General features: G+C 33.9%; 5 protein-coding genes across 11 annotated transcripts; 3 read left to right on the top strand and 2 right to left on the bottom strand.

Moving 5' to 3' along the window:
- Positions 1-3,496: 3,496 nt before the first annotated feature.
- Positions 3,497-7,112, top strand: LOC129311004 (uncharacterized). Of its 2 annotated transcripts, none has more exons than XM_054952930.1 (4): positions 3,497-3,937; positions 4,050-4,144; positions 4,666-4,940; positions 6,183-7,112. In XM_054952930.1, the coding sequence occupies exons 1-4, from the start codon at positions 3,887-3,889 to the stop codon at positions 6,989-6,991; spliced, it is 1,230 nt and encodes a 409-aa protein (XP_054808905.1). In that variant the 5' UTR covers positions 3,497-3,886; the 3' UTR covers positions 6,992-7,112. The 2 variants fall into 2 exon arrangements, with proteins under 2 accessions (XP_054808905.1, XP_054808906.1); XM_054952931.1 differs by having other exon boundaries at positions 3,498-3,937; positions 4,652-4,940.
- A 541-nt stretch (positions 7,113-7,653) lies between these two features.
- LOC129311005 (uncharacterized) lies at positions 7,654-12,466 on the bottom strand. Of its 2 annotated transcripts, none has more exons than XM_054952933.1 (5): positions 12,058-12,466; positions 10,184-10,306; positions 9,194-9,293; positions 8,431-8,534; positions 7,654-7,974 (listed from the first exon to the last, which is right to left on the bottom strand). In XM_054952933.1, exons 1-5 carry the CDS (start codon positions 12,334-12,336, stop codon positions 7,798-7,800), a joined length of 783 nt encoding a protein of 260 aa, XP_054808908.1. In that variant the 5' UTR covers positions 12,337-12,466; the 3' UTR covers positions 7,654-7,797. The 2 variants fall into 2 exon arrangements, with proteins under 2 accessions (XP_054808908.1, XP_054808907.1); XM_054952932.1 differs by having other exon boundaries at positions 8,431-8,531; positions 12,058-12,423.
- A 266-nt stretch (positions 12,467-12,732) lies between these two features.
- LOC129311006 (NADH dehydrogenase [ubiquinone] 1 beta subcomplex subunit 2) lies at positions 12,733-15,198 on the top strand. 3 transcript variants are annotated; one of them, XM_054952934.1, is made up of 5 exons: positions 12,733-12,894; positions 13,237-13,355; positions 13,794-13,839; positions 13,948-14,004; positions 14,996-15,198. In XM_054952934.1, exons 2-4 carry the CDS (start codon positions 13,252-13,254, stop codon positions 13,996-13,998), a joined length of 201 nt encoding a protein of 66 aa, XP_054808909.1. In that variant the 5' UTR covers positions 12,733-12,894; positions 13,237-13,251; the 3' UTR covers positions 13,999-14,004; positions 14,996-15,198. The 3 variants fall into 3 exon arrangements, with proteins under 3 accessions (XP_054808909.1, XP_054808911.1, XP_054808910.1); XM_054952936.1 differs by having other exon boundaries at positions 12,738-12,894; positions 13,136-13,355; XM_054952935.1 differs by having other exon boundaries at positions 12,739-12,931.
- Positions 15,199-21,810: 6,612 nt separating this feature from the next.
- On the top strand, positions 21,811-23,922 carry LOC129311269 (thioredoxin-like protein YLS8). 3 transcript variants are annotated; one of them, XM_054953453.1, is made up of 3 exons: positions 21,811-22,042; positions 22,164-22,274; positions 23,356-23,922. In XM_054953453.1, the coding sequence occupies exons 1-3, from the start codon at positions 21,923-21,925 to the stop codon at positions 23,662-23,664; spliced, it is 540 nt and encodes a 179-aa protein (XP_054809428.1). In that variant the 5' UTR covers positions 21,811-21,922; the 3' UTR covers positions 23,665-23,922. The 3 variants fall into 3 exon arrangements, with proteins under 3 accessions (XP_054809428.1, XP_054809429.1, XP_054809432.1); XM_054953454.1 differs by lacking the exon at positions 22,164-22,274 and having other exon boundaries at positions 21,822-22,042; XM_054953457.1 differs by lacking the exon at positions 21,811-22,042 and having other exon boundaries at positions 22,180-22,305.
- A 573-nt stretch (positions 23,923-24,495) lies between these two features.
- LOC129311268 (chaperone protein dnaJ C76, chloroplastic) lies at positions 24,496-27,112 on the bottom strand. Its single transcript, XM_054953452.1, has 4 exons — positions 26,710-27,112; positions 26,113-26,369; positions 25,384-25,567; positions 24,496-25,301 (listed from the first exon to the last, which is right to left on the bottom strand). The coding sequence occupies exons 1-4, from the start codon at positions 27,085-27,087 to the stop codon at positions 24,699-24,701; spliced, it is 1,422 nt and encodes a 473-aa protein (XP_054809427.1). The 5' UTR covers positions 27,088-27,112; the 3' UTR covers positions 24,496-24,698.
- Between the last annotated feature and the right edge of the window lie 586 nt (positions 27,113-27,698).

Genomic DNA, 27,698 nt, shown 5'->3' with positions numbered 1-27,698 from the left:
GAGATTTCTTAAATGGGTTGCACTTGTATACGGCACATTAGGGATTGCTTAAAAGAGCAGCAAATTGGGGGGGAAAAACAAACCATGAGAAATAGGGGGTTTTTTTTTTTTGGTATAATAATCTCCTCTCGCTTGAATACCATAATTCAAATTTAAATATTTTCCAATTTAAAAATAAAAGTGTTTGCAAAGGATGGGGCTTGTAAGTTGTAAGGTAACAATCAAATTTTTTATTTGCATGAATTGTAATTGCAATTGGTCGGATTGGTTGGACGTTGGTTAAAGAGAAGTTGGAACCATACGTAAATGGATGTGTGGCTCAGATTTCATTCTGCTGATGTGTCTTCCAATGTCCACAGGAAGAATGAATACCGCAAGAGGCCGAGTTTGTTGCTCACCTAATAACACAAATTAACAATACAAATTCGTTAAGTAATTGTCACCTTTTCTAATTAATTAAAGTTCTGATAACTTCTAATGATCTGTATTTACTATTTAGGAACGAGGGTTTTTTATTCGTACATGATCACTTCTGATCCTGGTTTGGTGACTGGTGTGCTCTCTTGAGTCCATTTTTTTAACATTAAATTTCAAACATTGTTCTTCTTCACCCTGCATACATCCAAAGAGGAAGCTATTTTTATTTTAGATTTTAAAAATTTCCAATCAAATCAAAATAATCATCTACAATCATGTTCGCTTGGGAAATAAATTATACGCTCAATATTTAGCTAACGGTATGAATTTATTAAATTTGAACGTTTTAATTGGTTCGATGAATTTCCATTCATATCATATGTCCGGATCAGTTATTTGGTTTAATAATCACGTTTAGAAATCTTATTAAAAAATTGAATTAAGCAAGAATCATGACAGGCCCCTTCGTGCAAAGCATCGTTCTACACATAACGTTGCGCGGAATTTTTTTTTTATTTTTATATGAGAAAGTACCAATTAAGGATCGGCAGAAGAAATTTATATCAATCAAGAATTATTTATTTTTAAAATTTAAATGGATGCTTGTCAATTTAAGTTGGTATTTTATCAATAAATATTTAATCAGGTTTTAACAGCAACTTATTCTAAATTAACAATAACTCATTCAGATTTTGATAACAACTAATTCTTAATTGATATAAATTTTTTTTAACCATCCTTCCTTGCTATTTTTCTTTTTTATATTCCTTTTTTTAAAATTTTGAACAAGAGTTATATTTAACTACAATGATTTCATTATTGGGTTTCTAATTAAATACAATTTTAGTTGCCGCATAATGGGCAAATTAACAATAAGATAGTTATCTGTATAAATTTAAAGGTCTAAAAAGATGGCGATAATAAAATATGTCTCAACCCTAATCCTAAATTCCTAATTACTCTAAAAGATATCAAAAATATCCTTATTCAAATAAAATAACCTAAAACAGATTATCTTAAAATAAATGATAAATATCTAGAAATAATCATAATTATATCTAAACTCATGTTCCATCATTTGCCATTCCTTGTGCTAAAAAAAAAAATGAGAATATGAAAGTCATGTTTAAATTATTTAAAAAAATAAATTTAGCATTTTTGAATAGTAAAAATCCGTGGGCTGCGCGATATCTGTGAGGCATGAATCAAACTGAGGGCCCAACCGGACCACTGTCACCATTCTTCAGAAATTGATCCTGTGGACTTCTTCAGTCCAAACCAAAAAAAATGAAAAAGGAAAATATCAATCAAGATTATTAGAGTAAAGTCATATCATTTAAAAACTAATAGATTTTGAGAGTACATTGTAATTCATTGGTCTTTAGCTTAAATTTATTTTTCACATCAAATGACAGAGTTGCCCTTAAAATTTAAAATAATTTTTAAAAAAATTACCCCCTATTGTCACCGATGTTGGCCCATCGTTGGAAATCTTGCCATCGATAAGGTTGTCAATGGCCGATCATCAGAGCTTCGAAGCTAGTGATAATTTATTTGAAAATAATTGGTGGAAGGGACCAAGGAAAAGGTTTGGTGGCCACCAAACCACCAAACTGTCTTAATTATATACAGTAAAAGCGAATATATGTATTAACCTAAACTTCTACAAATGTTAGTTTTTTGTTAACAAATATTCATTCGAGTTTTAACAATAATATATTTAAAATTAATAACAATCTATTTGAGTTTTAAAAAGTTTAAAAAATTGATAAAATGTGTTTAATTATACAAATGTTAGTTCTATATCAGCAAGTATTCATTTAGTTTTTGACAACAACTTATTCAAAATTAACAATAACTCATTTAAGTTTTAATAAGTTAAAGAAAACTAATAGGATAATCTTAATAATAACAAAATGTTAGTAGTATATTGATAAGTATCCATTTAGATTTTAACAACAATTCATTTAAAATTAACAACTCGTTTGATTTTTTTAAGAGTTAAAAAAACTGATAGGATGAGCTTAATTATACAAGTGTTTGTCCTTCATCAGCAAGTATTTATTTAGTTTTTGACAAAAATCATTCAAAATTAAGAATAATCCATTCGAGATTTAACAAATTAGAAAAACCAATAGGATGATCTTAATAGTACAAAATGTTAGTCCTTGATCAATACGTATTTAGTCATATTTTGACAATAATTTATTCAAAATTAACAGTAAATTATTTAATTTTTGACAAGTTATAAAAAAAATAGGAAGGGCTTCATTATACAAATGTTAATAATTCATTAATAAATATTTATTCAGGTTTTGACAGCAATTCATTTAAAATTGACAATAATTCATTTAATTTTTAACAAGTTAAAAAATTAATAGCATAGGTCTAACAGAATAAGTTTTCATCCTACATAAAAAATAAGTCATTTAAATTTTGATGATAACTCATTTGTGATTAACAAATAGTTTGTTTCATTAAATATGTGCTATCAGTTTTTGTAACTTATTAAAGTCTGAATAAATTGTTAGTTTTAAATGAATCTGTGATCAAAACCTAAATAAATACTTTTTGATAAAAGATTTATGATTATATAATTAAGGTCATTCTATCAATTTTTTTAATTTGTTAAAGCTCGAATGAATTGTTATTAATTTCAATTATATTATTGTTAAAACTTAAGTAAATACTTATTAATAAAAGAATAATATTTATAAAATTTAAGATTAAAAATTTGGATTAATATATACTTTTTTTTTTGTCATATATGATTAAGAGAATTTTGTGGTTTGGTGGCCATCAGAATTTTCAGATAGCTAAAGAGACATGGGATTATCAAAGCTCAGCGACCTCAACGACGGCAGTCCAACCGCCAGCGTCAGTAATAATTGGTTAAGTTTAGGGACATGTAAAAACTTGATTTTATATAAGGACCAATGCAATCATAGTGTAATTTCTTATTGATTATTGAGTAATATAATTTTCTCCAACTGGTGGATTTTTTAAAAAAAAAAAAAAGGATGGAGAAAGGAGAAAATGACAAATAAGGATAACATAAAAATAATAATTGTCAGTAAAAACGAAAAATCATACATGGCTAGGGCACGCCGCTGCGATTTGGAGGAGGAGATCCCGCCGACTGTAACAGCAAGCTCGGCATCTCCTCATTGTCGCCAGCCAACGCAATCGGTGTGGCGCTTCTTCCACTTCGCCATCAACTCGGAGTCATCTGACTCTTCTACTTCCTTCATTTCTCTCTCACTCTCACTGCTTCACTAATTCTACTCACTCTGGCTATACTGTCCTTTTAGCTCGACTGGATTGAGCGTGCCAGACTTGCCATTTCAACGCTGAAACTAATTTCCAGCTCGCTTCTTTGTGCTAACTAATGTTGATCTCGCCTTTTCTTCTGCTGTTCATTCCCAGTATCTCAGCTTCATTGCTGCATTCAACTTATGTTCAGCTCTGAATGCTTCCATCTAATCTCTCGATGGCTTTCCTCTTTCAGAAATTTCAAGAGGTATATCCCTAGCTTATTATCATCTAAAATTATTAGCTGTGCTTAATTATTGTATGTTTGTGATTCAGATTCCTATGAAACTCACCACAACACTTCGTCTCATCTTTTTCAGGCGGTAAAAGTTCTGGCAAAAAGTCCTACTTTTGCTAAGGATCCTAGACATTTACAATTTGAAGCTGACATCAATCGCTTGTTCCTTTATACAAGGTAAGTAGTTTTACGTTGCACTAACCGAGCTTTACAAATGGAACTTTTATGCCCGAGGCAGAAATGTGGATTTTTGTTTTTGTTGCCCGATGCATCTCCATCTGTTTACTTTATTGACAGACTCAATTTCCCCTCCTTTATTCGTCTTCCTCTTCTCTTTCTACCCTCCCTGTTTGATACATATTTCACTCTTTCATTGTTCAATCTGCATCAGTTTTAAAATGAACGTATATAAGAGATTTTAGTTATGAACATATGCATTTCTTCAATGCCATACTTTTATGAGTCTGTCACACCCTTTTTTTATTTCGAACATTTTGGCACTGCGTTGGATAAGATATAATACGTGCAGTCAAGCAGCATATTCGTTGTCAACACTTAACAATTAGTTGATCAGTTGTTGTCAGTTTGATTATGTTGTGGGTTCGCATATTGTAATGCCTCTGGCTTCTCTTTTGCAAGCGTGATTCTTCTCAATGTATCTTAACATTTTTGGCTTATGCAAAGACTTGAATATCCAGCTACAATCGGTTGGGGAAGAATGTTGTTGAGGCTGATGCAGAAGAAATTATTGAAATGGCGAGCAAAGCTTCTATTGCTGATCAACAAGTGCAAGTGCAAGAAAATGTTCATTCTCAAATTAAAGATTTTTGCAAGTTCATGGATGAAATTCTCCTTCCTAATGATAAGATGACGAGTGACAGCCTCGAGCCATCTCAACAAATAAGCGACTTACCCCGCCAAAGTGGGCTTAGTTTGGCTGTGGGTAGTAGTGCCTCGCCTCCCAATCATCCTCGTGAGTCACCTCTTTTTGCTCATAACCCTCTTTTGCATTTTTTTTTATGATTTAAATTCTCTGGTAATCATTAAATTCTTCCACTTGGGGTTTCTAATTTAATTAAAACTTGAGTATAATAAGCCTTAGGAACTAGCAGCAGCTGAAAGACTGTGAAGTAGTGTGAACTGTCACAGTTAACATATTTTTGACACCTCATAATATGCATTTGTGCCTGCTTCATCGTTTTTTCTGTTTCATCCATGATTTTTGCAGTCAAAGAATATTCCGAAATATGAATGTATAACTAATTTCTTTTACAAGTAGATTAAGCTGGGCCTGTAATGCCAACTTAAATGAGGATAATTCTGATATTGACGTCACATCTTTAAATAATACCCGCTCCATTCATCATTACCAATTAAACAGCTCCACCCCTCAGGATTATCATACATTCATATCAATCCATTCAAGCTATTATGATATTTATTTGTATCACTCCTCTTATCACTAATATGATAATTATCTTATGTTGTAATCTTGTTTTAATAATCTATAATTAAAAATACCTGCTTGCAAAAAAAAAAAAAATCATTTTAACAATCTAAGCTTAATAGCAGTATCACATTAATTGAAATATATCATGCATGGCTTTGAGAATGTTGGGAAATTGATGGCAATGTGGTATTAGGATTTCAATGTAGCATCCAATTCACACAGGAATATAACTACAGGGTTTGATGATATTGTGAACATCTCTGTTGATGTACGAGATTTCACTTAGAACCAGCAAGTACAGAAGAGTTAGAACTATATTGTTGGAGGGTTACTAGTAGTAAGTTAACTGGAGAGATTCTTTTTAATTTTTGCAATTAATGGAGCAGAAATTAAATAATTTAACCATGATAGAACATAAGCTCAGTTAAGGCAGCTCGTATATGTGGTTGACACATGGCCTTATTGCATTTAGGATCAAAAGACCTAGCAAATGATACTGACCTTGGCTAAGTATGAGTTTGTCCTTTATAAAGGAGTATATGCTATTATGGATGAGGAATGCCCTTGTATGTATAACATGCTAATTTGCAAATTACCTATTTTGTTTGAAGTTTAGTCATGTGACCTTTAGATCTATTATGTAAACGAAAAGGGTAATTTTAGTGACAACGACTTCTTTACCATTATAATTTCAAATATTTTTTTGGGTATTCTACTTGCTGTCTGCTGACTGGAGCACTTGTCAACGATTTGTTTTGGATGCAGCTATCCCTCAGACTAGACCATTAAGCCAAGCTGAAGTTTCTCGGAAGTTAAAGGATCAACTTGGCTACACCCTTAATGTTAAACGTTCAAACATATCCCACAAAGATGCTGGCCAAGGTCTATTTTTAGACGGGGAAGCTGATGTCGGTGCAGTCATAGCCTTTTATCCTGGTGTAGTTTACTATCCAGCTTATTACCGGTATATTCCCGGATATCCAAGGGTTGATGCAGAGAACTCATATCTAATTTCAAGATATGATGGGGCTGTCATCAATGCCCAACCTTGGGGTTCTGGGGGTGGCAAGAGAGAAGTATGGAATGGCCTAAAAATAGCAGAAATCAACCCCGACAAGAAAGGAGTTGAGAAAGGTTCAGACCGGTTATGGAAACTACTGAGTAAGCCTTTGGAAGGCACCGTTGGAGGCAATACTGGTGATGTGCTAGAGCGTAGAAATCCATTAGCTTTTGCCCACTTCGCAAACCACCCAGCTAAAGGGATGCTACCAAATGTGATGATCTGCCCTTATGACTTCCCATTGACTGAAAATAACGTGAGAGCATATATTCCAAATATATTATTTGGGAATGCAGAAGTAAATATGAGGAGGTTTGGCAGTTTTTGGTTTAAATCTGGAATGTCAAGAAATAGTGATTCAAGTGTTCCTACTCTCAAAACCCTGGTTTTGGTAGCTACCAGGGCTCTTCAAGATGAAGAACTGCTCTTGAACTACCGACTGAGTAATTCTAAGCAAAGGCCAGAATGGTATGCTCCAGTGGATGAAGAAGAGGACAAGAGAAGATGGAGTTAAAAATGCCTCTTCTATTCCCCGGCCAGCTTTATGAAGACACTATTTAAACGGTTGTCTCAAAACTGAGTTTTGTCTTTGCATATTATTCTCTTGTGAGATAATAAAGTGAGGTTTTCCTTCATTTCCTCTTTTTAAGGTACTAGGGGTGAAATTTCGCTGAATTATTTTATTTTGTTCCCTCTAATAGACTTATAGACGTCAAAATCCCAGTCATTTATTGATATCTCAGTTATAAACTGGCTAAATTTAAAGTGAACATGCTTAATGAAGCTTAAACAGTTTGTTTATGGCTAGTCTAGTCCAAAGCTGAAGTTTCTTACTTATTTTAAGATATGATCTCATTTTTTGTATTGCTAACTGCACAAATTTTTGAGATTTTTTAGGGAAAATTATATTTTAAGGACTTTAAGAGGGAATGTTATTATGAAGAAACGTAAACATTACAATTTGATTGGAGGAGCAAAGCGCAACCAAATGACCAAAGTAACTCAGTAAAAAAGAGTCATCTTTTTCCCCTCCTCACAACCTCACCCAATGTCTCGCACAATAACTACTCTGATAACTACTCCCTCCACCAAATCCCCTTTGGCACCACACGATCCTCTTCCTCCTCTCCCCACATTGGAGGCAAACGAAATTCTTTCGTCAAAAGTCCCCAGGAGTCAACGACAATATGCCAGTTTGAACTTCACATTGAAAAACAGTCTACAAAATCGAATCAATTCAACAAAAAAAGGTTTTGCGCACCATGTAAAGGGATTTTTTAAAAACGTATCCACTTAAAACGGATGTCACTGCGATCAGAGTTAGGTGGCCTTTGATGAGAGGGCTAGAGCAGCACGCCTCTCTAGTGCCTTTAACCTATTTGCTTCCAGTCGAGCCCTCTGCTCTTCTGTTATTTTAGCTTTACCAGCAGAGTTGGTTCCACTGTTTGAAACTGCGGTTGATGTTTCCGCAATGGAATCTCTGAACTGAGAAGGTTCCTGTAACAACAAAGGCAAGGAATTTCCTCAGCTATGGCTTACTCAACATCTTATCTTGTATGCGAAAATGGCTTTTTGAGAAGTCTCTGATGAAAGCTCACATCAAGACCGTTAATGTAGAGTAACATTCATAGGGACAGATTCTCTGAACAGTTTCATGGAAATCTCATTCAAGCATTCATCATTTATCAGTATAATTTATATCTCAGCCAGGATAAACATTTTTTCCGTCTCCTCATATCAGTTCAAAAAACTCAACGTGCGATCAGCCTGACCTAGAAGAAATAGAAAATCAAAACATCCACAAAGCTTCTACCTAATCGTATCATACTTATTAGAAGTCCTTATTTCTAGGCGGCAGGGGGTTATGGCTAGAGTCACCTTCAGTCGTTTCGCTAATAGATGGATCATTTTGCATGACAGTGAACAAAATTAATTTAGAAGAATTGAACATACTGCAGTAGCTTCATCGAAAACTTCATTAAGAATATCTTCAACGTTCTCAGCATTCTGGGATTCTAGAAACACGTCTCCCTGTTGATGACTGGCTTCCCCACCTTCTGCAAACATAGTCAGAATATATATAGATTGGGCGGAAATGCTTGATAACGTGAAAAAAAGAGAGGTTCTCTCGTCAATCAGCAAAGAAACAATTCTAGGAACTACATTGAATGATTGCATCAAGCCAGCAGGCTATACTTGCCAGTTGCCAGCAAGTTTGTCAAGGTAAGAATCCAAACCAAAATCATTCCAAGGGCCTCTCTGAGGATCAAATCAAAGATAATGAGATCCCCTCCCCTTCAACTAAACATAGCCTAAAATTCTAGTTTAGTGGAGTGTGCAATGCACCCACTTATATGCCTAAAACTCTCCTCAAATCTTTCCGATGTGGGATGTAACAACTCTCCCAACCAATCCATAACACTCCCATCATGAGTGAAACATAACAAGGGGCATTGTTATGGCAGAAGAAGCTCTGCGGTGACTAACCAGAGCTATTTTATGATTGGACCATGAAATCGTGAACAATCTTCCCTACCAAATACAAAGGTGCACACATTGAGATGCCAACACATGATAGAATGCATTATGTCCCTTTGGTTATATTAGATTTCCTTCTTCAATATTATAACCGCAAGATTCTGGAAAATAACATTTAATATAGCGAAACTAATTGATCATGAGAACATTCTAACACACTGTAAAGCAAACATCATACCATCCTTGTCAACCGGAAAGCCATGCTCAACTGGGTGTTCGCGCAGCCTTGTTGGATCTCCACCATTAGCAACTCTCTCCCTCAATTCTCTGAGGCAAGTCTAGTTTAAGCATGGGGGGAAAGGCAAATCAGAGTTAGAATCCGTAGAATTTTAACATCCATGGTTTAGAAGCATGGATGAATGCAACCATACAATGCAGACATTGCTATGATCTGCATGATTGTAGCATCAATAACAATACAATCATGCTTAACATGCATTGAAGTCCGTCTATTAGAAACTGCTAACTAATGTAAAACCTGAATAAAAGAAGAATGATGAATTGGTGATTAAACAACATGATGAACAATACAACTCCAACTAGGAAGAAAAAACCATGAATCCCAAAAGCACTTTGAGGCAAGGAGGATCTTTGTTAACCTCTTTTAGAGGCGGGATGCAACCCGCTACTCAACTTAACAATATAGTGCCCTTTATATAGACTTTTAGGGTCACCAACAAACCTAGTGATTAACTCTAATCACTTACAACATTCCTTTATAATATTCCAACAGAAAAAAAAAGTGGGCACGTGTTTTTCCAGCAAAAAAAGAGTGCATGTCAGTACTTGAGAAGAACGAATGGGCTAAATTCCAATTAACCATACTGATACAACCTAATTTTCTCTTTGCTTGCTCCGATTTAGGTCACTTTGAAAACTTGAATACCGTGCAGGAAAATATAGACAAAATCAACTTTTTAAGATTTTTGTTACTTTAAAATGTTAAAACTTAACCGAAATATCATATAACGTTACATGAAGCTGTGAAATAGCATGTGAGTAAAAGAATGACAGAAACGGTACCCTATGGTTATCAAAATGCAAAGAGGCCTGGTATCTATATGCACTATGCGTATACACATATATAGATAGTTCACCAATATTTTAAAGATATAAAAATAGAATTTACATGATTATCTACTTCCAGTACAAAGATGTATCGTCCTACCTTGACACGCTTTGTAGCAGCAACTTGCTCCACTTTGTGAATAAATTGATTGAATGAGTAATAGGGGAGCAAGCGAGAGTGCCATTCACAGTATAACTCTATAAGGTTACCCAAATCACGAACCTAAATAAAGCAGCATACACAAACGATGCATAAGAAAAAAATTAAAAAATTAAAACGGCCCAGCAAAATAATGCATGTGTCTGATTAAAATTTAAATAGCTCAAACTTAATTAGAGTACAATTATATCAAATCATAGGGTCTAGATGAACAAAATTCTCTATCAGTACAGATTTATCATTCGATGGATCACATTTATTGGCAAAGAAGTGGCTGATCTCATCATCATATCATAATAAAATCTAAACCATGTGCTTATCGGTGCATAAGATTTGAATGGTCCAGATTTAAAATATTATTTTATTTTATATTTATTAAAATATTTAATAAATTTTTATATTTGTAATATGGTCTAAATTTAACTTGAAAAATCCAATTTAATATTAAAATTTGTAAAATTGCTATATATTGACTATTTAGATGTACCCTACACAATCCAAAATCTCCAAATTGCACAGTCCACAACACATCTAAATGGTCAACATACAGTAATTTTAAAATTTTAATATTAAATTGAACCTTCCAAATTAAAATTAAACCAAATTAAAAACATAAAAATTTATTAAAATTATTTTATAATTTTTATTATAATAAATATAAAATAAAATAAAACTTTCTAAATAAGATCAAAATTTAAATAGTCCAAATTCTATCATACTGTGATGAGCACTATGATGCTCATTAGTGTGATGAGCACTGAATTTAGGTCCACTGTAAATGTGGCTCATTGTAGGACAATTTCTTGTACCAAATAATTTACTTGTCACCAAAGAAGATTTATGAATTTCCTTTTAATTGCTGGTTTATAAACCACATTTGTTGGCCGAAAAAGGGGGAAACATCAACATTGTTGCTTCCTCCTCGCCTCGGAGCATCAAGTTTGATAGGCTATATAATTTATCTCAGCACAACTACTTTACTTTTTAATCCCTCTACAAGCACAACGTTAAGACACTAGATAAGTAAATTTTGCTAAACGCCTGGGCCGAGCTGTGGCAGTTTATTTCTCTTTGTTTTAAATGTCACATACCTTGAGGGTCTCTTGGTGACTGAGAATAAACCCAATTATCTTTTTTCATTAGCCAATTCCAGGTACATGTTATATTTAGCCAACCCTTATTCAAGGATTGGCAATTTGACATGAGCAGTATGTTAAAAAGGCATGTCCTACTTTTAAGGTCATGTAGATGTAATTCCCATTACTTTGCATCTATGATGACCAAGCCAAGCGTTCTTCCCTGTTCCTCGAGCAGAATTTTTTTTTTATGCCTCTAAGCGGTGGTTGCACAATGAATAATAGTGTTGCTTTTGTGCTCTAAATGTCTACAAATATCAAGTGTAGATATAGACTAGTTCAAGATACACTCTAGTGGAAGTCTTGATCTCTTCAAATTATGTTTCCAAACTAGTAAAAAACATTAAATGCGTCCAATATCATTATCAGCGTGTCATGAGCAAAAATGACTTACAATAAGGATATGGCAAAAAAAAAAAAAGCACTACGTCTGAATTCAGAAGCTCTAGTTCAAGAGAACGATAACATTGAACAGCAGATATGCTGAAAACAGTTCAGGAAAACGAAATACTAAATGTAATTGCCATCCTGAATAAGCATTTACTCATAACATAAGCCAAAAGGAAGATCATTCTTGCGTCATTCAAGAATGCTCCTCCAGTAGAGGACAATCATGATAGAGCCGTTTTGATTACGGAATTTGATAACCAGAGAGGGGGAAAGGAATGCAGCGAATACCTCATTCCCGCGGCCGCGGTACTTGAAGGCGCGAGGGAAATAACGTAGAACGTAACCAAGGCCATCGTCGGAGAGAAGAAGCTCGGGGGTGAGCTTAGGCCTGGTTCTAGGGAGCTTCTTGGGTTTATCGGCTGGCTTGCGAACAGAAAGGGCTCCATCATCTGCAGGAGTAGGCTTGAGAGAAGAAGAGGGATCAGGGTTTGAAGGAGAAAAGGGGCAATCACGCGACCAGTGGCCTGGTCGGCCACACTTGTAGCATCCTGTTGGGGCCGCCTCCATTTCATTCCTTTCCTCTTCGATCTTTTGTTTTGTACCCTCCTCCAAGTTATAACTTTCAAGTTCTCCTTCTTCGCGAATATTTTCCCCTTTACTTTGGCGGGAAAAGCTGGCGGGAACGAGGGATCGGATTTCCGTTTCGCCGAAACCTTTGTTTTTTTTTTTGTAGCAACAAACTTTGGAGGTGATTGGGTCCTTCCAGGCTGTCCTCTTAGCCCAAATTTTGTTAGGAAAGCGCTTGAAAAGCAGCTTTTTGATAACAAGGGGATTAAAAGGGTAAATTCTAATGGGCTCAGAGTTTAAATGGGTCAGTCCTGTTGGGCTAGGTGCCAGCATATTTAGGCCTTTTAAAAACACTTATCCTAAAAAAACAAAAACTTATCGTAAAAAGCATTTTACACAAAAATTGATTAACGTTTAACGTTGCAGCAAAAAACTTGATTCTATCAGTTCTCACAGCTGATCCATTTCTCTTCGTCGACGAACAAGCACCCCGCACTCTGTAGCACCGTCCAGTATTGTCAGCCAAGCGTGCTTGTTCTCGGGCAAGCAGTGAAAAAGGTTCGAACCCTAGGGCTTTTTCTACTCCCCAAATCTGGTGAGATTGATTTGTTCAATCTGGTTGTGTATCTAGATTTGAATTTATTCCCTGCATCATCTGGTCCCTGCGTGGCTGTTCTTGCTTGTTTTAAATTTTTTGTTTTAATTTGGCTTTGAATCTGGTCGTGTATTCCTTTGAATATTGACGCTTTTCAATTTGGGAATATTTACAGACTGAGTTTTTTTTTTTTTTTTGGGGTAGGTGTGTGATTGTTGTACTTCTTCCCTCTTCATTTTGATTACTAGCGACGTGTATGATTTTTTGAATACTAGCGACTTGTTTGCTGTGTTCGAAATTCGCAGTGCGTTGTGAGAGAGATGGGGGGAGGCCATGGCGAGGGCACAACCTACAAAGGTATGACAGTGCATGCTCCGAAGCGTTGGCATGTCGTCACCGGCAAGGGGCTTTGTGCTGTTATGTGGTATGCGATAACCCTCATTTATCTATCTCACCTTGCGCGCTGTTTTTATTCACCAGATCTACTTCCTTCAGGAATGTTCTGTACATTTGATTTTCTTTTTTTCCTTTTTGGCTAAATCATGGGTCTCTTGTCGACATGGGATCTAAATTGCTGGCGGATTACCTTATAATGATGAAGGAAATGAGTATTTTTTTTATTTTCTGTTCCTGTTTAATTCATGGAATTTGTTATCGTCAGCTAGAAGGGCTTGTTTCACTCGTTTATGGTGAGGATTTAGGTAGGATTGATGTCAAGTTACATGGTTTATTGTTATTGAAATTGAAATTTACGAGACTGCTTTCGTTTTTCATATTACTCTTGAGAGTGCAGTAATGTAATTGGATTGAGTTGATTCTGACTGCTGAGGAACTCACCGCGCGTCTCAATTTTTTCCCCCAGGTTCTGGGTATTGTACAGGGCAAAGCAAGATGGTCCTGTAGTATTGGTAAAACTCTGAAAATTAATTTTTGTTCAATTGTATTTAGCTGAGGTTAAGTTTGGTTTAGTTTTACTTTTTCTGATATATTCTTCTGTTCTTTGTGGTGCTTTCCAGGGCTGGAGACATCCTTGGGAGGGTCATGATGACAAGGGCCACGGACATTAAAATTAGGTACCTTCACTTGATATTTCTGATCTCAGCAAATTTACAAGATAATTAGTCGTCAAGCATTGCTTTACATAGCTTCTATTGAATAACTTAGCGACATTATCATTCCAGAAGGTTCTCTTATTTTAGTTACGTGGTTCTTAAGCAACCCTTCTCAAGCTAAGGTTAAGGGGGAAAAAGCCTGTGAAGTTTATCTTCATTCAACTGTTTCGTATATTAGTTTTAGTTTTTATCATTTAAAGGTCTAATTGCCATTAATTTTGTATTAATTTGATTTGATGAAAATTTGGCTACCATATATCTGACAAATAATGTGATAGAATCACAACCTTCAGGCATTTTGATGTATGCATTTTCTTCTGATCAGTTATTTCAATATTGCTCTATGTATGAGTTAAGAACACAGCGGCATTTTGTCAGTTGAAACAACTGACATGTTGAACCTATTTCATTGCACGCGTGATCTTGTTCCCCAAGACCTTTTACTCTCCTTCCTCCTTCGGTTGCAATAGAACTTGACTCACACCCTTGATCAGCCTTTTTAAATAATTTGGTCTGGAGATTTGGACGCATAGGGGTATATGGTAACAATGCTCTGTAAGTGCTAATTTACCTACTGTAATGCTAACTTGTAATTCTAAATGCAAGTAGCTTAGTTTCTTTGTGAATTTGACATGGAATAGAAAGGATTCTTTTTTCTTGTTCTTTTCACGAAGTTCCTTAAAGGATTCTTTTTTCTTGTTCTTTTCACGAAGTACCTTGAATTACACACCTGCACATTCAAATTTCGTTTACATTAAAAGGTTGAGTATTAATTCCCTTTATTTTTTCTGAACATGTACGTTACATTCAACTTTTATAACCTTTGAAGAATAGTAGGTTGTAACTTAGAATTTACCGGCCAGTGCCAAAATCCTGATGAAAATCCTGTGAGAGGTTTGTGTTCAAAAAAGTATGGAAAATGATGAATAACATGCATCTATTGATTTCTCAGCAAGCACTAACATGGAGATTATGCACAAGATAAGCTGAAGGATCTGCGGTTGGGCCTTCAAATGTTCACTTTGTTCAATTCCTCCAACAAGTCTGCTGTAAAAGGGTTTTTCCTTTTTGGACGATTTCCTGAACATATGCTATGTTATAATTATAACTCTGCTGTCGTTGTTTAAATAAAGTGTTCATGCCTTCTGTTTTTAATGCCATTTTTTGGATAAAATTATTCAGATCTTTAAATTTCTGGGAGAGGATTTTTTATGTTATATGCAACGTGTGTGCCTTCAGTCAACTGTGAGATGGATCCCAAAACTCTGCTCATTTGCACCTATCCCATTCGTGTGTTTGGAATTTGGATGGACAGTCAAGTCGATTAGCCATCTTATTTTTTTAGCCATTGATGTAAAATAAAGGGAGAATGACTGTTAGGTGTTGAATTAATTACAATCTTATTTTTTTAGCCATCTTATTTTTTTATGTTATATGCAACGTGTGTGCCTTCGGTCAACTGTGAGATGGATCCCAAAACTCTGCTCATTTGCACCTATCCCATTCGTGTGTTTGGAATTTGGATGGACAGTCAAGTCGATTAGCCATCTTATTTTTTAGCCATTGATGTAAAATAAAGGGAGAATGACTGTTAGGTGTTGAATTAATTACAATTAAGTCTTAATTAAAAATATTGATCCAAATAATTAGAAATATAAGAGTTTTAATTGTAGATAAATATTTAAATATTAAATGTAATTCTTAAGTTGTAATAAGAATTTTTGTTTGTAATTATTTGAATTAATATTTATAATTTTTAAAAAAAATATTGGGAATTTAACTATCATTATTTTAATTTTTTTGGATCTAATAGTCATTCTCCTTATATTTTTTGCATCTTTCCACCTCCACTACTAGTGCTAAGACCATTAGAGATTATAAATCAAGATTACCGAAAAAAGAAAAGTCTCCTTAAATCAGAGATGACGCAATTTGCTAAGTTGAATTTAGCAAAATAATAATATACAATATTGGTTTGAAATTGAAATAGAAAAGAATGAATACAGATTAAAAGAAAAAAGTTATCGATCCATATTTGAAGAAATTTAACTAGCTTAATTTAAACGAATCCATACAAATACAGTTTAATAAATTCGATCAAAAAAATATACACTTTAATTAAAAAAAAACAAGACCGAACTATAACTACGTTCGTCCCGGGGGGGGGAATATATATATATATATATATATGGGGCGTTTGTTTTATTTTTCAAAAAAAAATTGCTTTTTTAACTAAATTTATTTTATATAATTTTTTTTATAAATATTATAATATAATGGTAAATATCCATAATCTTTTAAAAGTTATCCTTTGGTATTCTCCAACCAAAGCTAAATAACCTATAATATGAACGGCCTTTTGGGAATTTTCCAACAATGATTAATTCATATAACACCCAAATGTTATCTATTCTATCATTATGTTGATTTATTCTATGTTTTAACTCTTATTATAAAATTTAAAGACTTGATGCCTATAAATAATATGCATATACGAAATGATTGTGTGCTTGATGAAATGAATAAGATCTCCTCCTTATTTTTTCCCTATTTCTTTTTTCTTATCTCCCTCACCTCAATTTTCTCATTTTTATGATACATTATTAGCACAATACCAAGTTAGTTCGTGGCATATTTCATATTCATGCTTGTTGATTTTTGTTCATGGCATAAAGATAATTTATCCAAATAGAATAATGAAAATTTGCAATTTATTTAGAATGAATGATGACCTTGTAATTGCAAAGAATGTACGAATTTTACTTATTTATGATTTATTGGATATTCATATTGAGTCATGAGAATTTACCTTTCCTTGATTTTACTTTGTGCCTTTCTTTTTTTTTTTTGGGTAAAACTTATATTTTATATTTGATCATTTAAAAATTCAAGTTTTATTCTTATAGGTTGTAATAATCATTTTGATATCTATTGATATTTTAAATTTATGTTATTGAATGGCCAATAGCCATATTATTTTTTATTCTATAGATGGCTAGAAGCTTTGTCACTTTTGATAATGATCTTTTTTAAATACAACAATAAGTATTATCTCATTAGGTGAGTTTAGCTATATGGAGTATATAGTATTATTGTGCTCTATCACTCATTAAGCTTTTAAAAATATTGTTAATTAAGAGATTTCGATTAACAAATTTCAAAAATGTTGTCTCTGGCCTTCATTTGTCTCTCTTGACAAAGCTCAAATTTATCTGTTCCACTTCCTCACAGATGTTTCCTGTGATCTTCTTTGTATATGTATAAACCACCTAAAATGATTTTCTATTATTTTTCCTTCAATAGGTGTGATGCTCACTTTTTTCGATATGTGTTCATTTTAAATTTTGTCTTTATGTGTGTGTTTACACATCCATCTCAACATTCTCATCTCTGCTACTCCAAATTTATGCCTCTACTATCCCATTAAAACCCAACATTTACTACCATATAATACTGATGGCCTTATAGCAGTTCAATAAAACTTCTCTTTAAGTTTATTAGGTATCTTAAGATTGCTAATAACTCACTTAACTTTTGTTCAATTAAACCACCCAACTTACATCCTATATGCAGTGATCTTTTTTTAAATATTATTAAAAATTGTTACTGCAAATAATATAGTTCTAAAGGCTAATGATTCAAACATTTCATGGCACAAAAAGCTTTGATAGCATTGAAAAATATTTTTGCTATGTATAGTCTTGAAGATTAATAGTTTGTAAAGAATCATGTCACTAAAAAGTATTAATTTCGAAGAGTAATTAAATTTGTGGCACTTTGATCATTCAATTGATTACAAATATCAAAGTCTTGAAGGCTATTGGTTCAAGCATCAAATGATACAAAAGGGCTTATACTTCTAAGAAGTTTTTGCATGGCCTTGAGGATTAATTTATGGAGAAATTGTGGATGCATTGTTGAAAGCACGAAATATGCCTATAGAGTGATAATGACTATGATCACGTTGTATTGTAAAAATTGACAATTAAAAGATGATAAGATTTTGTAATGGCTATTGAAAAAAATTATCTTGCAATAACGGTTGAAATAATGATATCTTTCTAGTATGGTTATTTATAGGGCGAGATGGGGTTGAGACACTCTTGTCACGTGTCATATCTCGTGAAATGATCAAAACTAATTTTTTGTTTCATGTTTTATCCCGTACTGAAAGTCATCCCATTTTTTTAAGAATTAGGATGGGACTGAGATATCCCAGCATCCCAGTAAACAGACAATATGGGAAAAAAGCCAAAATAATAACATTAATAAATTAAAATTTTAAATTACATAACTTATTAAGTTTAAAACTAAAATAATATGAGCACATAAATCTCAACAATTTAAAATCAATTATTGATTACGTCAATCATGACTGCAAATGTACAATTTAAAGTCAATTATACATGATATATAACACATTATGACAACAATCACAAGTGATCTCTAGATTAGTTGAGATATGTTAAGTTAGTAACTCTTTTGAAAATAAAAGCAAGAAATATAATATAAACAAAAGTTATTAAATAGATAAATATAAGAATAAATTGTATTAATATAGTTAATATATTGTAAAGAAAAACATTACAATATATTGCTTATCTTGTTATTAAAATTATCAATATAAAAAACTTTTAGTTTTAAACAAGGATTGCACATATGGAAAGTATGATTAATATAAGTATAAATTATATTAATATAATTAATATATTTAATATATATTTTTAAAATAAAAATAACATACATACATGTATATATAATATTTGAAATGGGACGGGACATTTCGAGGGCAATCCCATGTCCTGTTCTGTCCTGAATCTCTTTCTTGTCCTATTGCACAAAGTCTCATCCTAATTGTTTTCAAGCTAAGATGAGACCTATCCTAATATGGTTGGGACAAAATTGGGCCAATCGAAACAGGTAGAAATTGAACAACCTTGCTCTCCGGTGATTCAAATTGTGAGCAAATGTTAGCTATAAGTCATATATGTCAATTCATTGAAAGTAAATGCCAAAATTGGTCATGAAGTCAGGGGAAAAAAGCATGAGATAACATTAAAATAGACTAAAAGACTATATCTAACATCTCGAGAAATTAAAACTTAGGCTATAGACCGTAATTAGAGGAAAAAAGGCTAAATTAAGGTATAATTATCCCTTGAAATAAGGTAATGACCCTAGGCTTAGGTTTGGTGAGGAGGTAAAGTATTTGGATTAGAGGGGGTCATACTAGGTAACTCGCTTAGGCTAATCGATATACTCATTAGGGCAAGCATTATGTAACTCACTGGGGGCAAGTGAGTAAGTTATCGAGGTGAGCGAATGTAATTTCAAAAATTATAAATACGCACGTTAATAGAGAAAAACACATTTAGGACATAATAAAACACTCTTAGAGTGTAAAAAACCTTAAGCTCTACTAGGATTTCATGATCTACCACTAAGGAGGTACCTTGGAGGCCAAATATGTTGAAGGTAAGTCTTTTTAAATCTAATACATGCTTTCTACTCCTCGAATCTTAGGATCTAATAACTAAAAATTTATCATAGATTTATGTCTTAAATTTGAATTCTTGAGGGTTACTTTTTTAAGTTTTAAAAAGATTTTTAATTTATTCTTTGATTGTATTAATACCATCTGTAGATGAAAATAGATTTAGAGAGCACTCAGGTTCAAGCATGATAGAACCTAAGGATGGAGATAATGAGACATTTAATCTCTCAAGTGTTTGAGATAATTGCAAATTTAAATTAGTGAGTGTGTGTGTGTTATAGTCTGTAACATTATTTGGGAAGTGATCATAACTACTAAGAGATTGATTCTATGTACATTGCAACTAAAGAATGAAATATGAATATGAATGATATGTATTGACTCTATGAGATGCTATGAAATTTATATAAACATGTATGGTAGGCGTAATATATATTGTTGTATCTTGAGGATGGGATTATATATATATATATATATATCTTAACTCTGAAATGAGAAACTGCTCTGAAAAAATTGCATATATGCATAAATTTGATGATTTAGGTGCATGTATAAAGGTGGGAGTTCACCTATAAGAGAGTTGTAGATCATATGAAAAATTCATGGTATGTCTTACCGAGGTCGCACCCTAGTAGTGATTTCACTGTGTATTAAAATGTGTGCTCAATTTCATTACTCAGATTGATAGTGTTGGTCAAGTACTTGCTCAGTTTCACTACTTAGATTGGCAGTGATAATCAGGCACATTATGACACCCTGAAGAATTATTAAATCATAGTGTTAATGATTGTTGTATGATAAATTATAGATTAACTTTCAAACTGGTATCATTCAAGCCTTGTGAATCTTTAGAAGCATGTTATTAAGAAGTAAACTTTTGAACTTTTAAATGTTTGAGATAATTGGGGAAAATCTTTCTTATACTTTTGTATGTTAATTAATTACTTTGGTTAATAAACTATTATTGTTGCTTGTGAAACTGGTTGCCATGCAAGTGCGGCATGATATAATTAAGGGAGTGAAAGGAAGAAGAGGCATAAATTGCTTACCTTGGGTATTTGGAAGCCTTAAACTATTACCAATATGATCCAACAATGTGCCCTAGCAAAGCTCAATCGTGTTCTTCATTTTCTTCCTCTCTTCCTCTCCATTCCCGTATGCGGTGACAAACAAATTTAATTTGATTTTTGGCTGTGCACTGTAACGCATGCTACCCTCCACCATGACTGATGGCACAAAGAGGCTCGTTGTATTTAAATATGTCCTTGTGTGTTGTGGTAGATTGACCATACGTTATACAAGATACATGAACATATTATAAAATTTTAAAATACTCAGCAATAAATTATTTTTCAAATATTATTTTTATAAATAAAAATTTATGAAATTATCATAAAGTCTAAAAATAATTAAATAATTAATATTTTTATTATTGTAACCAGTAACCAAATATAAAATAATATGTCTATTTTTAATAAAATTTTTATAAATCTAATCTCATTTTATAAAATTATTATTATTATTCTTTGTTTTTGAAGATATGCCACAACTGACAATTACGAGACTAATCCCTCAAAAAATATAAATATTATCTAAAGAATTGTTCTCTATTAAATAATGATTTTTATAAGTATTTCAGAAATTAAATTCTGAAATAATATTTAAAAAACTCAGACCGATAGCATTATTATTATTATTGTTCCCAAGCCACGTACTACATTATTGTTATTCTTTGTTCTTATATTAATCTTTTAACATTCAACTATGACTATTTTAAGAAAAAAATGCATGATTGTTTAATTTGATTGTTACCAGATATATATTTTTTGGATTAATAAACAAATAAAATCCTGAATTCTTAATCAAATAAAAAATTATCCTAAATTCTAAATTCTTAAAATATATAAAATAAATTTTAAATTTTTAAATTCATATTAAAATAAATTCTGATCGTTAATTTTTTAACATTGTTATTATCTACATAGATATTGTTTAGGATTTTTTTTTATAAATTTAATTCTAACTATTACAATACTTATGTGGATAATAATATTATTAAAAAAGTTAACAATTATAATATATTTTACTATAAATTTAAAAGTTTAGAGTTTTATTTGTTCATTAATTTTTTTTTTCCACCAACATTGTTACCAGATATTTTAAGTGCCAATTGTTAATGATTAACTAAATTTGATTTTGCTTTAAAAAAATAATATTTTAATCTTTGTTTATCTATTGGATTATTTTCCGTTTGAAAAAAGGTGGACGAAACCATTCGGTCGGGTCAGTATAACAAGTCTCGTCTTGTACTCTGACCCCGATTGCAGATTTTGAGTTAGCCCCAGTTAGGTTTCCAGCAATTCTCGTCTTAAGTCACAGAGAGGCATGTCGTACTTGCTGCCTCACCTCCATTCAGGATGGGCTGTAGATCAGGCCATCCTTGCCGAGGAGGAGCGTCTCGTCGTCATCCGATTTGGCCACGATTGGGACGAAACGTGCATGCAGGTATTTCCTTGCCTGATTCGTCTTCTTCTTCAAATAACTGTTTCAACCCTTATTTTCACTTGATCTATTTTTCGGTCCATCGGAACCCTAAACTAAACTTGGCCATTTTTTCTGTGTTAAGCCTTTCCAAGGCTTTTTGTATATTCCATCGCTTTTAGCTGCAAAGCAACGGCCTTTTTCTGGAATTGAGTTTTGGCATGTATTTTTCCTGCAACCAACTTATGTAGGATCGGTTAGTGCAAATTGTCAACTTTTTGTTCGAGGTATTTATGATTAATTGAAATTTTGTGGTGCCTGTAGTTAATAATTTGCTCACTTGGCATGAACCTTAATTTTAAGTTTGAGTTTGTACTGGACGTGGTATCTGGCTTTGATGCTTACCCACCTTCTACTCTCCCCACTTGACCGCTTCCCCTTGCTTGAGAACCTCATTTACGATTAAGAAGGTAAAATGGTTTTTATTTAGCCATGTAATTAGAGCGTTTCTAACATCAAGGGATTATTGAATCCAGATTTTATGTTAATACTAATCTGCGAACGCTAATGCCTCCACGAGTCTGCTTTTCTTTTCTTTTCCTTTCTTTCTTTCCTTTTTTTGGGGGGGGGGGTGGTTGCCACCGTGCCCTGCAAGTGACTTTAATTACAACTCAGTTATTTCTTCCAAAAAAAAAAAAAGTATTTTGGTGGTTGTAAACCTTGTTGCATGGTTTGTGCAAACTAACCTGACACACTGTCATTTTAGTGCTGTAGAATATGAGTACAGAGAAAACTGCACCCTTACTCGAGAAAGAGAAACAGGATACGCCAATTTCCGGATTCTTAATTACAAGAATGACTCCCCCCAAGCCCCCCTCTCTTCCTGTAGTTTTATTATGCTCGGAACCTTTATTGCGTTCCTTACTTATTCAGACTCAAGTCTGTAACTGTATTTGCTAACTAACAGCCAGTTGATGATCTGACTCATCAACCACATAAGTATAAAGTCTAACATAATCACAGATAACAGATTGACCGTGTCTCACTACTTGCTTCTGATTCATAGAGGTTAGTAACTGTATGACTCAATTCTCAAACTATTGGCCTTGCTTTTGAAGGCTTCCTTCTCCTTGATTAAATAGACCGACGTCTGGTGAAGTCATAATCTCATTGATGAAACCTGTAAACGATTTGATGTCTTCTTTCAAAGACAGTCCTTGCCTATTTGATTTTTGTTGATTATTTGATTGTGCAATGGATTTCTATTGCTTTTTAATGAACTTGAGCTGCTATCTAAATTATAACGTGGTGTTGTGATATTTTTCTTTCAACTTTAGATGGATGAAGTGCTGGCATCAGTTGCTGAGACAATAAAGAATTTTGCTGTAATTTACCTCGTGGACATAACTGAGGTTCCTGATTTTAACACCATGTATGAGCTGTATGATCCCTCCACGGTTATGTTTTTCTTTAGGAACAAACACATTATGATAGATCTTGGCACTGGAAACAACAACAAGATTAACTGGGCTCTTAAGGACAAGCAAGAGTTCATTGACATTATTGAGACAGTCTATCGAGGTGCAAGAAAGGGACGTGGTTTGGTGATTGCTCCCAAAGATTATTCCACCAAATACCGTTATTAAGCTTATTGATCAAAGTGTTCTTTCCGTATTTTTTATGACTATCTTTCTCTTCCAAGTGTTGGTAAGAACAATTCGTATTTGGTTGTCTTCCACCGACTTTGCATGGGCAGCAATATTTATATTGAAGTTGAAGCTTCTAGACTGGATTGTCCTTGATTCGATGAGGTTTCTTGTTACAGAAAGTATATAATGTTTTTGGTGTTTTGAGAAGGAAGAGAAAACTTTGGAATAAAGTTTATTTATCTGCTTCTTTAATAAGAGCATGGCTAGTATATGGTTCTTACAACACCATACAAATTGGATTGGTCAGTTAACTGTTTTTTTTTTGGGCAAGCGTTCGGTTAATTATTATTTCCTCATTGTGAATATGTTATCCTCGTATTTCTTTTTCTTTTTTAATGGCAGCGATGGACAATAAATGAAGGCTGTACTTCAAATACCATGAATCTTGTTTCAGCATTTGACAGTGCAGAAAGCCGAAGCTGTGTATCATTATATCTTGATGAAAACTTAATTTATACATCACCCCCTGTGTTTCATGTCACTTTATACACATTCCAAAGCATCTATGGACTAGATTGTGCTTGATTCCATGAGGTTTCTTTTCACAGTAGGGTAGAGCGTTCTTAGTGGTTTAACAAGGGAGAGTGAACTTGGAATGAAATTCATATCTTTGGTTTTTAGTAAGAGCATGGCTTGTGTACGGTTCGTGCAACACCATGTCACTCTAAATTGGATTGGCCAGCTAACTACTTTTATTTCCTTATCGTCAACATTTTCCCCCTTTTTTCCCTCCATAGCCGAGATAGACAATAATAAAAGAAGGCTATATTTGAAATGCCATAAATTTTGTTTTAACATTTGAGAATGCAGAAGGCAGAGGCTGTGCGTATCATTATATTTTAATGAAAACTAAATTTATACACCACCACCTGTATTTATTGTTATTTATACATTCGATAGTATCTATGGTCTACTTGCCTACCTTCGCCAATTAAATCTAGTAATCTACGAGCACCTAGTAGAGATACTATCTATTTTTTATTGCCGAGGATAGCTACAAGATCTATTATCGCTAATCCAATCATATACCATGTAGCTGCAGCAAGCATGCACTGTAGCCAAGGACTGTTAACAATATCCAGTGCTAGAGAGCCTCCAGCATGTTGATTCAGTTCATGAACTGATCCTCCACCATGCAATCGAACTGTAGCTACAGCAATCATGGCAGTGACCATTGGGAATGCCCATCTGATTGGGTTATCTTGATCCTCACATATTCCAGACTCCTTGTCATTTGCTTCTAGCTCTCCCCGAATAGATGAAGAAGGCTTTGCAGCTGACCTTGGAGTAGCAGTATTCTCAGTTGAAGACGGAAGGGCATGAGCTGATGGAACCCAATACTCCTCAGGACTCTCGCAATTGGTCCTTTTGCTTTCCCTGAGTTGTTTCCTTGCAGCAGCATCTCGAAGCTTGTCGATGTTTGGTTCAGGTAATCTATATACAATGCGTGTGAGACTCTTGTCAGGTTCTGATGACGCCCCACTTGTAACAGGCGATTGCCAGTATAGCCAGTTAGATATTGATCTTATTGCCTGAATTGCTGACATTCTTGCTTCTCTCTGAGGGTCCATTACCTGATAGAGGTTTTCTGGTTAAACCGTGAGAATCAACTACTGAATTCACTGTAGCAACCATTAGTTGTCAACACAGTCTAACCTTAGAAAACTTGATAGAAGTCTTTTCCCTTGCTTGATGGAATCTGGTTTGGAATTTCTGCACTTCTGTAAATATGTTAGACACACGAGCACCGACTGTGTTGCCTGCTCCAACTCTCACATTGCCTCGTGGCTGCTTCGACATCAAGAACTCCAGAGCTGCAAGGTTGGACCTTTCAACAACTCTATATTTACACAAGCAGCGAAAAGCCGATTTGTCAGGTCCAGAAAAAAATATTGTCAACTTTTTTTTATGGCCAAGTGAATTGACTAATCATGATCATCTACTTTTCTTAGCGCAACGCATTATATTCTCGCAGTCCTTGTTTACCATCTTTCAACGTGAAAGATCATCTTCCCTTTCAAAGATTTAATTAAACAACTGAAAATTGCAAAAGATGAACTACAGTATGAAGCCCATAAATCAGGCTCCGTACAAGGCAACAACAGTGTCAGCGCTCTACAGTACCTGCAGCTGGATACAACTAAATCTCAAGACATGAAGTTTAAGGGAAGCATGCGAGTGACTGTGAGAAGTGACATCGAAGTGTATTAAGGGTAATTTTATGGCGCTTAACTCTGGGTGGTTGTTTACTTCGTAAAAATTCTGAAGTGCATGACATATGCAGTGTGTGTATCTTCTGCAGTTGCATTTTTATTATGATCTTCCGAATTTAAGTCATCCTCAAAAAAATAAGGTACGTGCATAATGGTAGGTAACATGACTTACGAAATGCAATTGACAGGACAAGAATCTACTGCCTCTTGGATTTTCTCTTCAGGATCAGCCCACTGTCCCACAACCCTGGCTCTACCATAAACTGATTCAATTGCAAACGTCTTCTCAGCTAACAGAGCACATTTTAAGCAACCAACACATTTTATTTCGTCCACGAATATTGCTCGCTGCTCGCTTTGTGATCCAAACCAAACCGAGTACAGGGGCCTTCCTGTGAAACCCTTGAACTCTGCAATCTTTTTCTGCTCCTGCACCATATATTGTTTTCACAGTAAGCAAACAGCTAAAGCAACTCAAGAGAACGAGTGGATTTTACTATAATGCGCGATGTTAGATTTGGTTCAAGTTCAAATACTGAAATATACTCCCTTCTTCGAATATTCTTGAGCCGGTCTCGATCTTCTAAATCATTATATTTCAGCTAGGCGTTTCTTTCTTTCTTTCTTTCTATAAACACCAATCCTCGATAAGATTACAAAGCGTATCAACCTCTACTCTATAATCAGAGATTACAGCTTGGACTTGACAAGCATTTAAGTATTTATACGTTAATCTTCGTATTTATACGTCTACATGAATTTCACAAACCTTGTCATAGGCCAGACGTGAACTGGGGTCAGAAAGCACGGCATAAGCTTCATTAAGAATGATAGCCATTTGATGGCCGGGGGGGCCGGCGATGTCAGGGTGGCACTGCTTCTGAAGAGAGCGGTAAGCGAGCTTTATCTGAGACTGATCAGAGCAGCTATCGATGCCCAGAAGATCATAGAGGTCGAGCTCTGTGATGGAAGAAGAAGCCGAACGGACCGCCCTGCACGTCAGAATTGAGCCTTTGGAACAAAACTTTTGCAGAATTGCGGGGTGAAGTCCCAGCGATTTCGGGGTCGTTAGCTCTGTTCTGGTGACACAGGAAGAGCGAGGAGCGTAAAGCGGAGGAAGAAAACGTGCAGATGCAGCACAAGGCATTTTTGCAGATAAAGATAAGGTGTCAGGGAACTCTTGTGAGTCCTATATGTACTTGCAATTGCAAGCGACAACGCAAGGCGATAATAGAGTACTGCAGTACTGGTTATTCCCTCCGTCTAAAAGTATAATTTTTTTTTAAAGGTTAGATATTTAAAAAAAATATAAAATATTTTTATTTTTTTACTATGTAATTATTATTATTTTAAATGTTTGTATTAAATAAATTATTTTATATTTATTTTGAAGTAAGATATTTTATTAAATAAGAGCAAATGCAAAAAAATAAAATTAATTTAAAAATAAATAATCATTTTAATGGAAATTAGACGGGAGAGTAGATGTTTAATGTTTTGTTCCTTCCTTTTTGCTATTATATTTTTACCTTTGCACTTTCTAGCTGCCTCTTCGGCTGGGAAAGCCGAAAGATTACACACGCACCACACACAATAGCTCGCAACTCGATAAATATTTACTGTGAGAGATCTTAAAAGCCAAGGAAAATAATACTACAATTCTTTTAAATTATACAAATAATCTTTTGACCTCTCAAAATGCTGTAAAGTCTTTAAAATTTTTATTATTATTAATAATTTATTAAATATTTAAATTGC

The sequence above is a fragment of the Prosopis cineraria genome, unplaced genomic scaffold, assembly GCF_029017545.1.
Source record: "Prosopis cineraria cultivar Desert tree isolate PC_DT_omini unplaced genomic scaffold, ASM2901754v1 PC5, whole genome shotgun sequence".
Lineage (NCBI taxonomy): Eukaryota > Viridiplantae > Streptophyta > Magnoliopsida > Fabales > Fabaceae > Prosopis > Prosopis cineraria.
This window is presented reverse-complemented; position numbering and strand designations above follow the sequence as displayed.

What these genes read in the sequence shown, in the direction of transcription:
- LOC129311004 (XM_054952930.1), top strand. Translation starts at nt 3,887, where the DNA reads ATGCTTCCATCTAATCTCTCGATGGCTTTCCTCTTTCAGAAATTTCAA. An exon ending in TCTTTCAGAAATTTCAAGAG is followed by an intron (nt 3,938 to 4,049) that starts GTATATCCCTAG and finishes CATCTTTTTCAG; the next exon opens with GCGGTAAAAGTTCTGGCAAA. An exon ending in CGCTTGTTCCTTTATACAAG is followed by an intron (nt 4,145 to 4,665) that starts GTAAGTAGTTTT and finishes TTGAATATCCAG; the next exon opens with CTACAATCGGTTGGGGAAGA.
- LOC129311005 (XM_054952933.1), bottom strand. Translation starts at nt 12,336, where the DNA reads ATGGAGGCGGCCCCAACAGGATGCTACAAGTGTGGCCGACCAGGCCAC. An exon ending in CTGCTACAAAGCGTGTCAAG is followed by an intron (nt 9,294 to 10,183) that starts GTAGGACGATAC and finishes TGCTTAAACTAG; the next exon opens with ACTTGCCTCAGAGAATTGAG. An exon ending in CTTTCCGGTTGACAAGGATG is followed by an intron (nt 8,535 to 9,193) that starts GTATGATGTTTG and finishes CTATGTTTGCAG; the next exon opens with AAGGTGGGGAAGCCAGTCAT.
- LOC129311006 (XM_054952934.1), top strand. Translation starts at nt 13,252, where the DNA reads ATGGGGGGAGGCCATGGCGAGGGCACAACCTACAAAGGTATGACAGTG. An exon ending in GGGCTTTGTGCTGTTATGTG is followed by an intron (nt 13,356 to 13,793) that starts GTATGCGATAAC and finishes TTTTTCCCCCAG; the next exon opens with GTTCTGGGTATTGTACAGGG. An exon ending in AAGATGGTCCTGTAGTATTG is followed by an intron (nt 13,840 to 13,947) that starts GTAAAACTCTGA and finishes GGTGCTTTCCAG; the next exon opens with GGCTGGAGACATCCTTGGGA.
- LOC129311269 (XM_054953453.1), top strand. Translation starts at nt 21,923, where the DNA reads ATGTCGTACTTGCTGCCTCACCTCCATTCAGGATGGGCTGTAGATCAG. An exon ending in GGGACGAAACGTGCATGCAG is followed by an intron (nt 22,043 to 22,163) that starts GTATTTCCTTGC and finishes TTCTGTGTTAAG; the next exon opens with CCTTTCCAAGGCTTTTTGTA. An exon ending in AACCAACTTATGTAGGATCG is followed by an intron (nt 22,275 to 23,355) that starts GTTAGTGCAAAT and finishes TTTCAACTTTAG; the next exon opens with ATGGATGAAGTGCTGGCATC.
- LOC129311268 (XM_054953452.1), bottom strand. Translation starts at nt 27,087, where the DNA reads ATGCCTTGTGCTGCATCTGCACGTTTTCTTCCTCCGCTTTACGCTCCT. An exon ending in CACGTCTGGCCTATGACAAG is followed by an intron (nt 26,370 to 26,709) that starts GTTTGTGAAATT and finishes TATATGGTGCAG; the next exon opens with GAGCAGAAAAAGATTGCAGA. An exon ending in CTTCTATCAAGTTTTCTAAG is followed by an intron (nt 25,302 to 25,383) that starts GTTAGACTGTGT and finishes AACCTCTATCAG; the next exon opens with GTAATGGACCCTCAGAGAGA.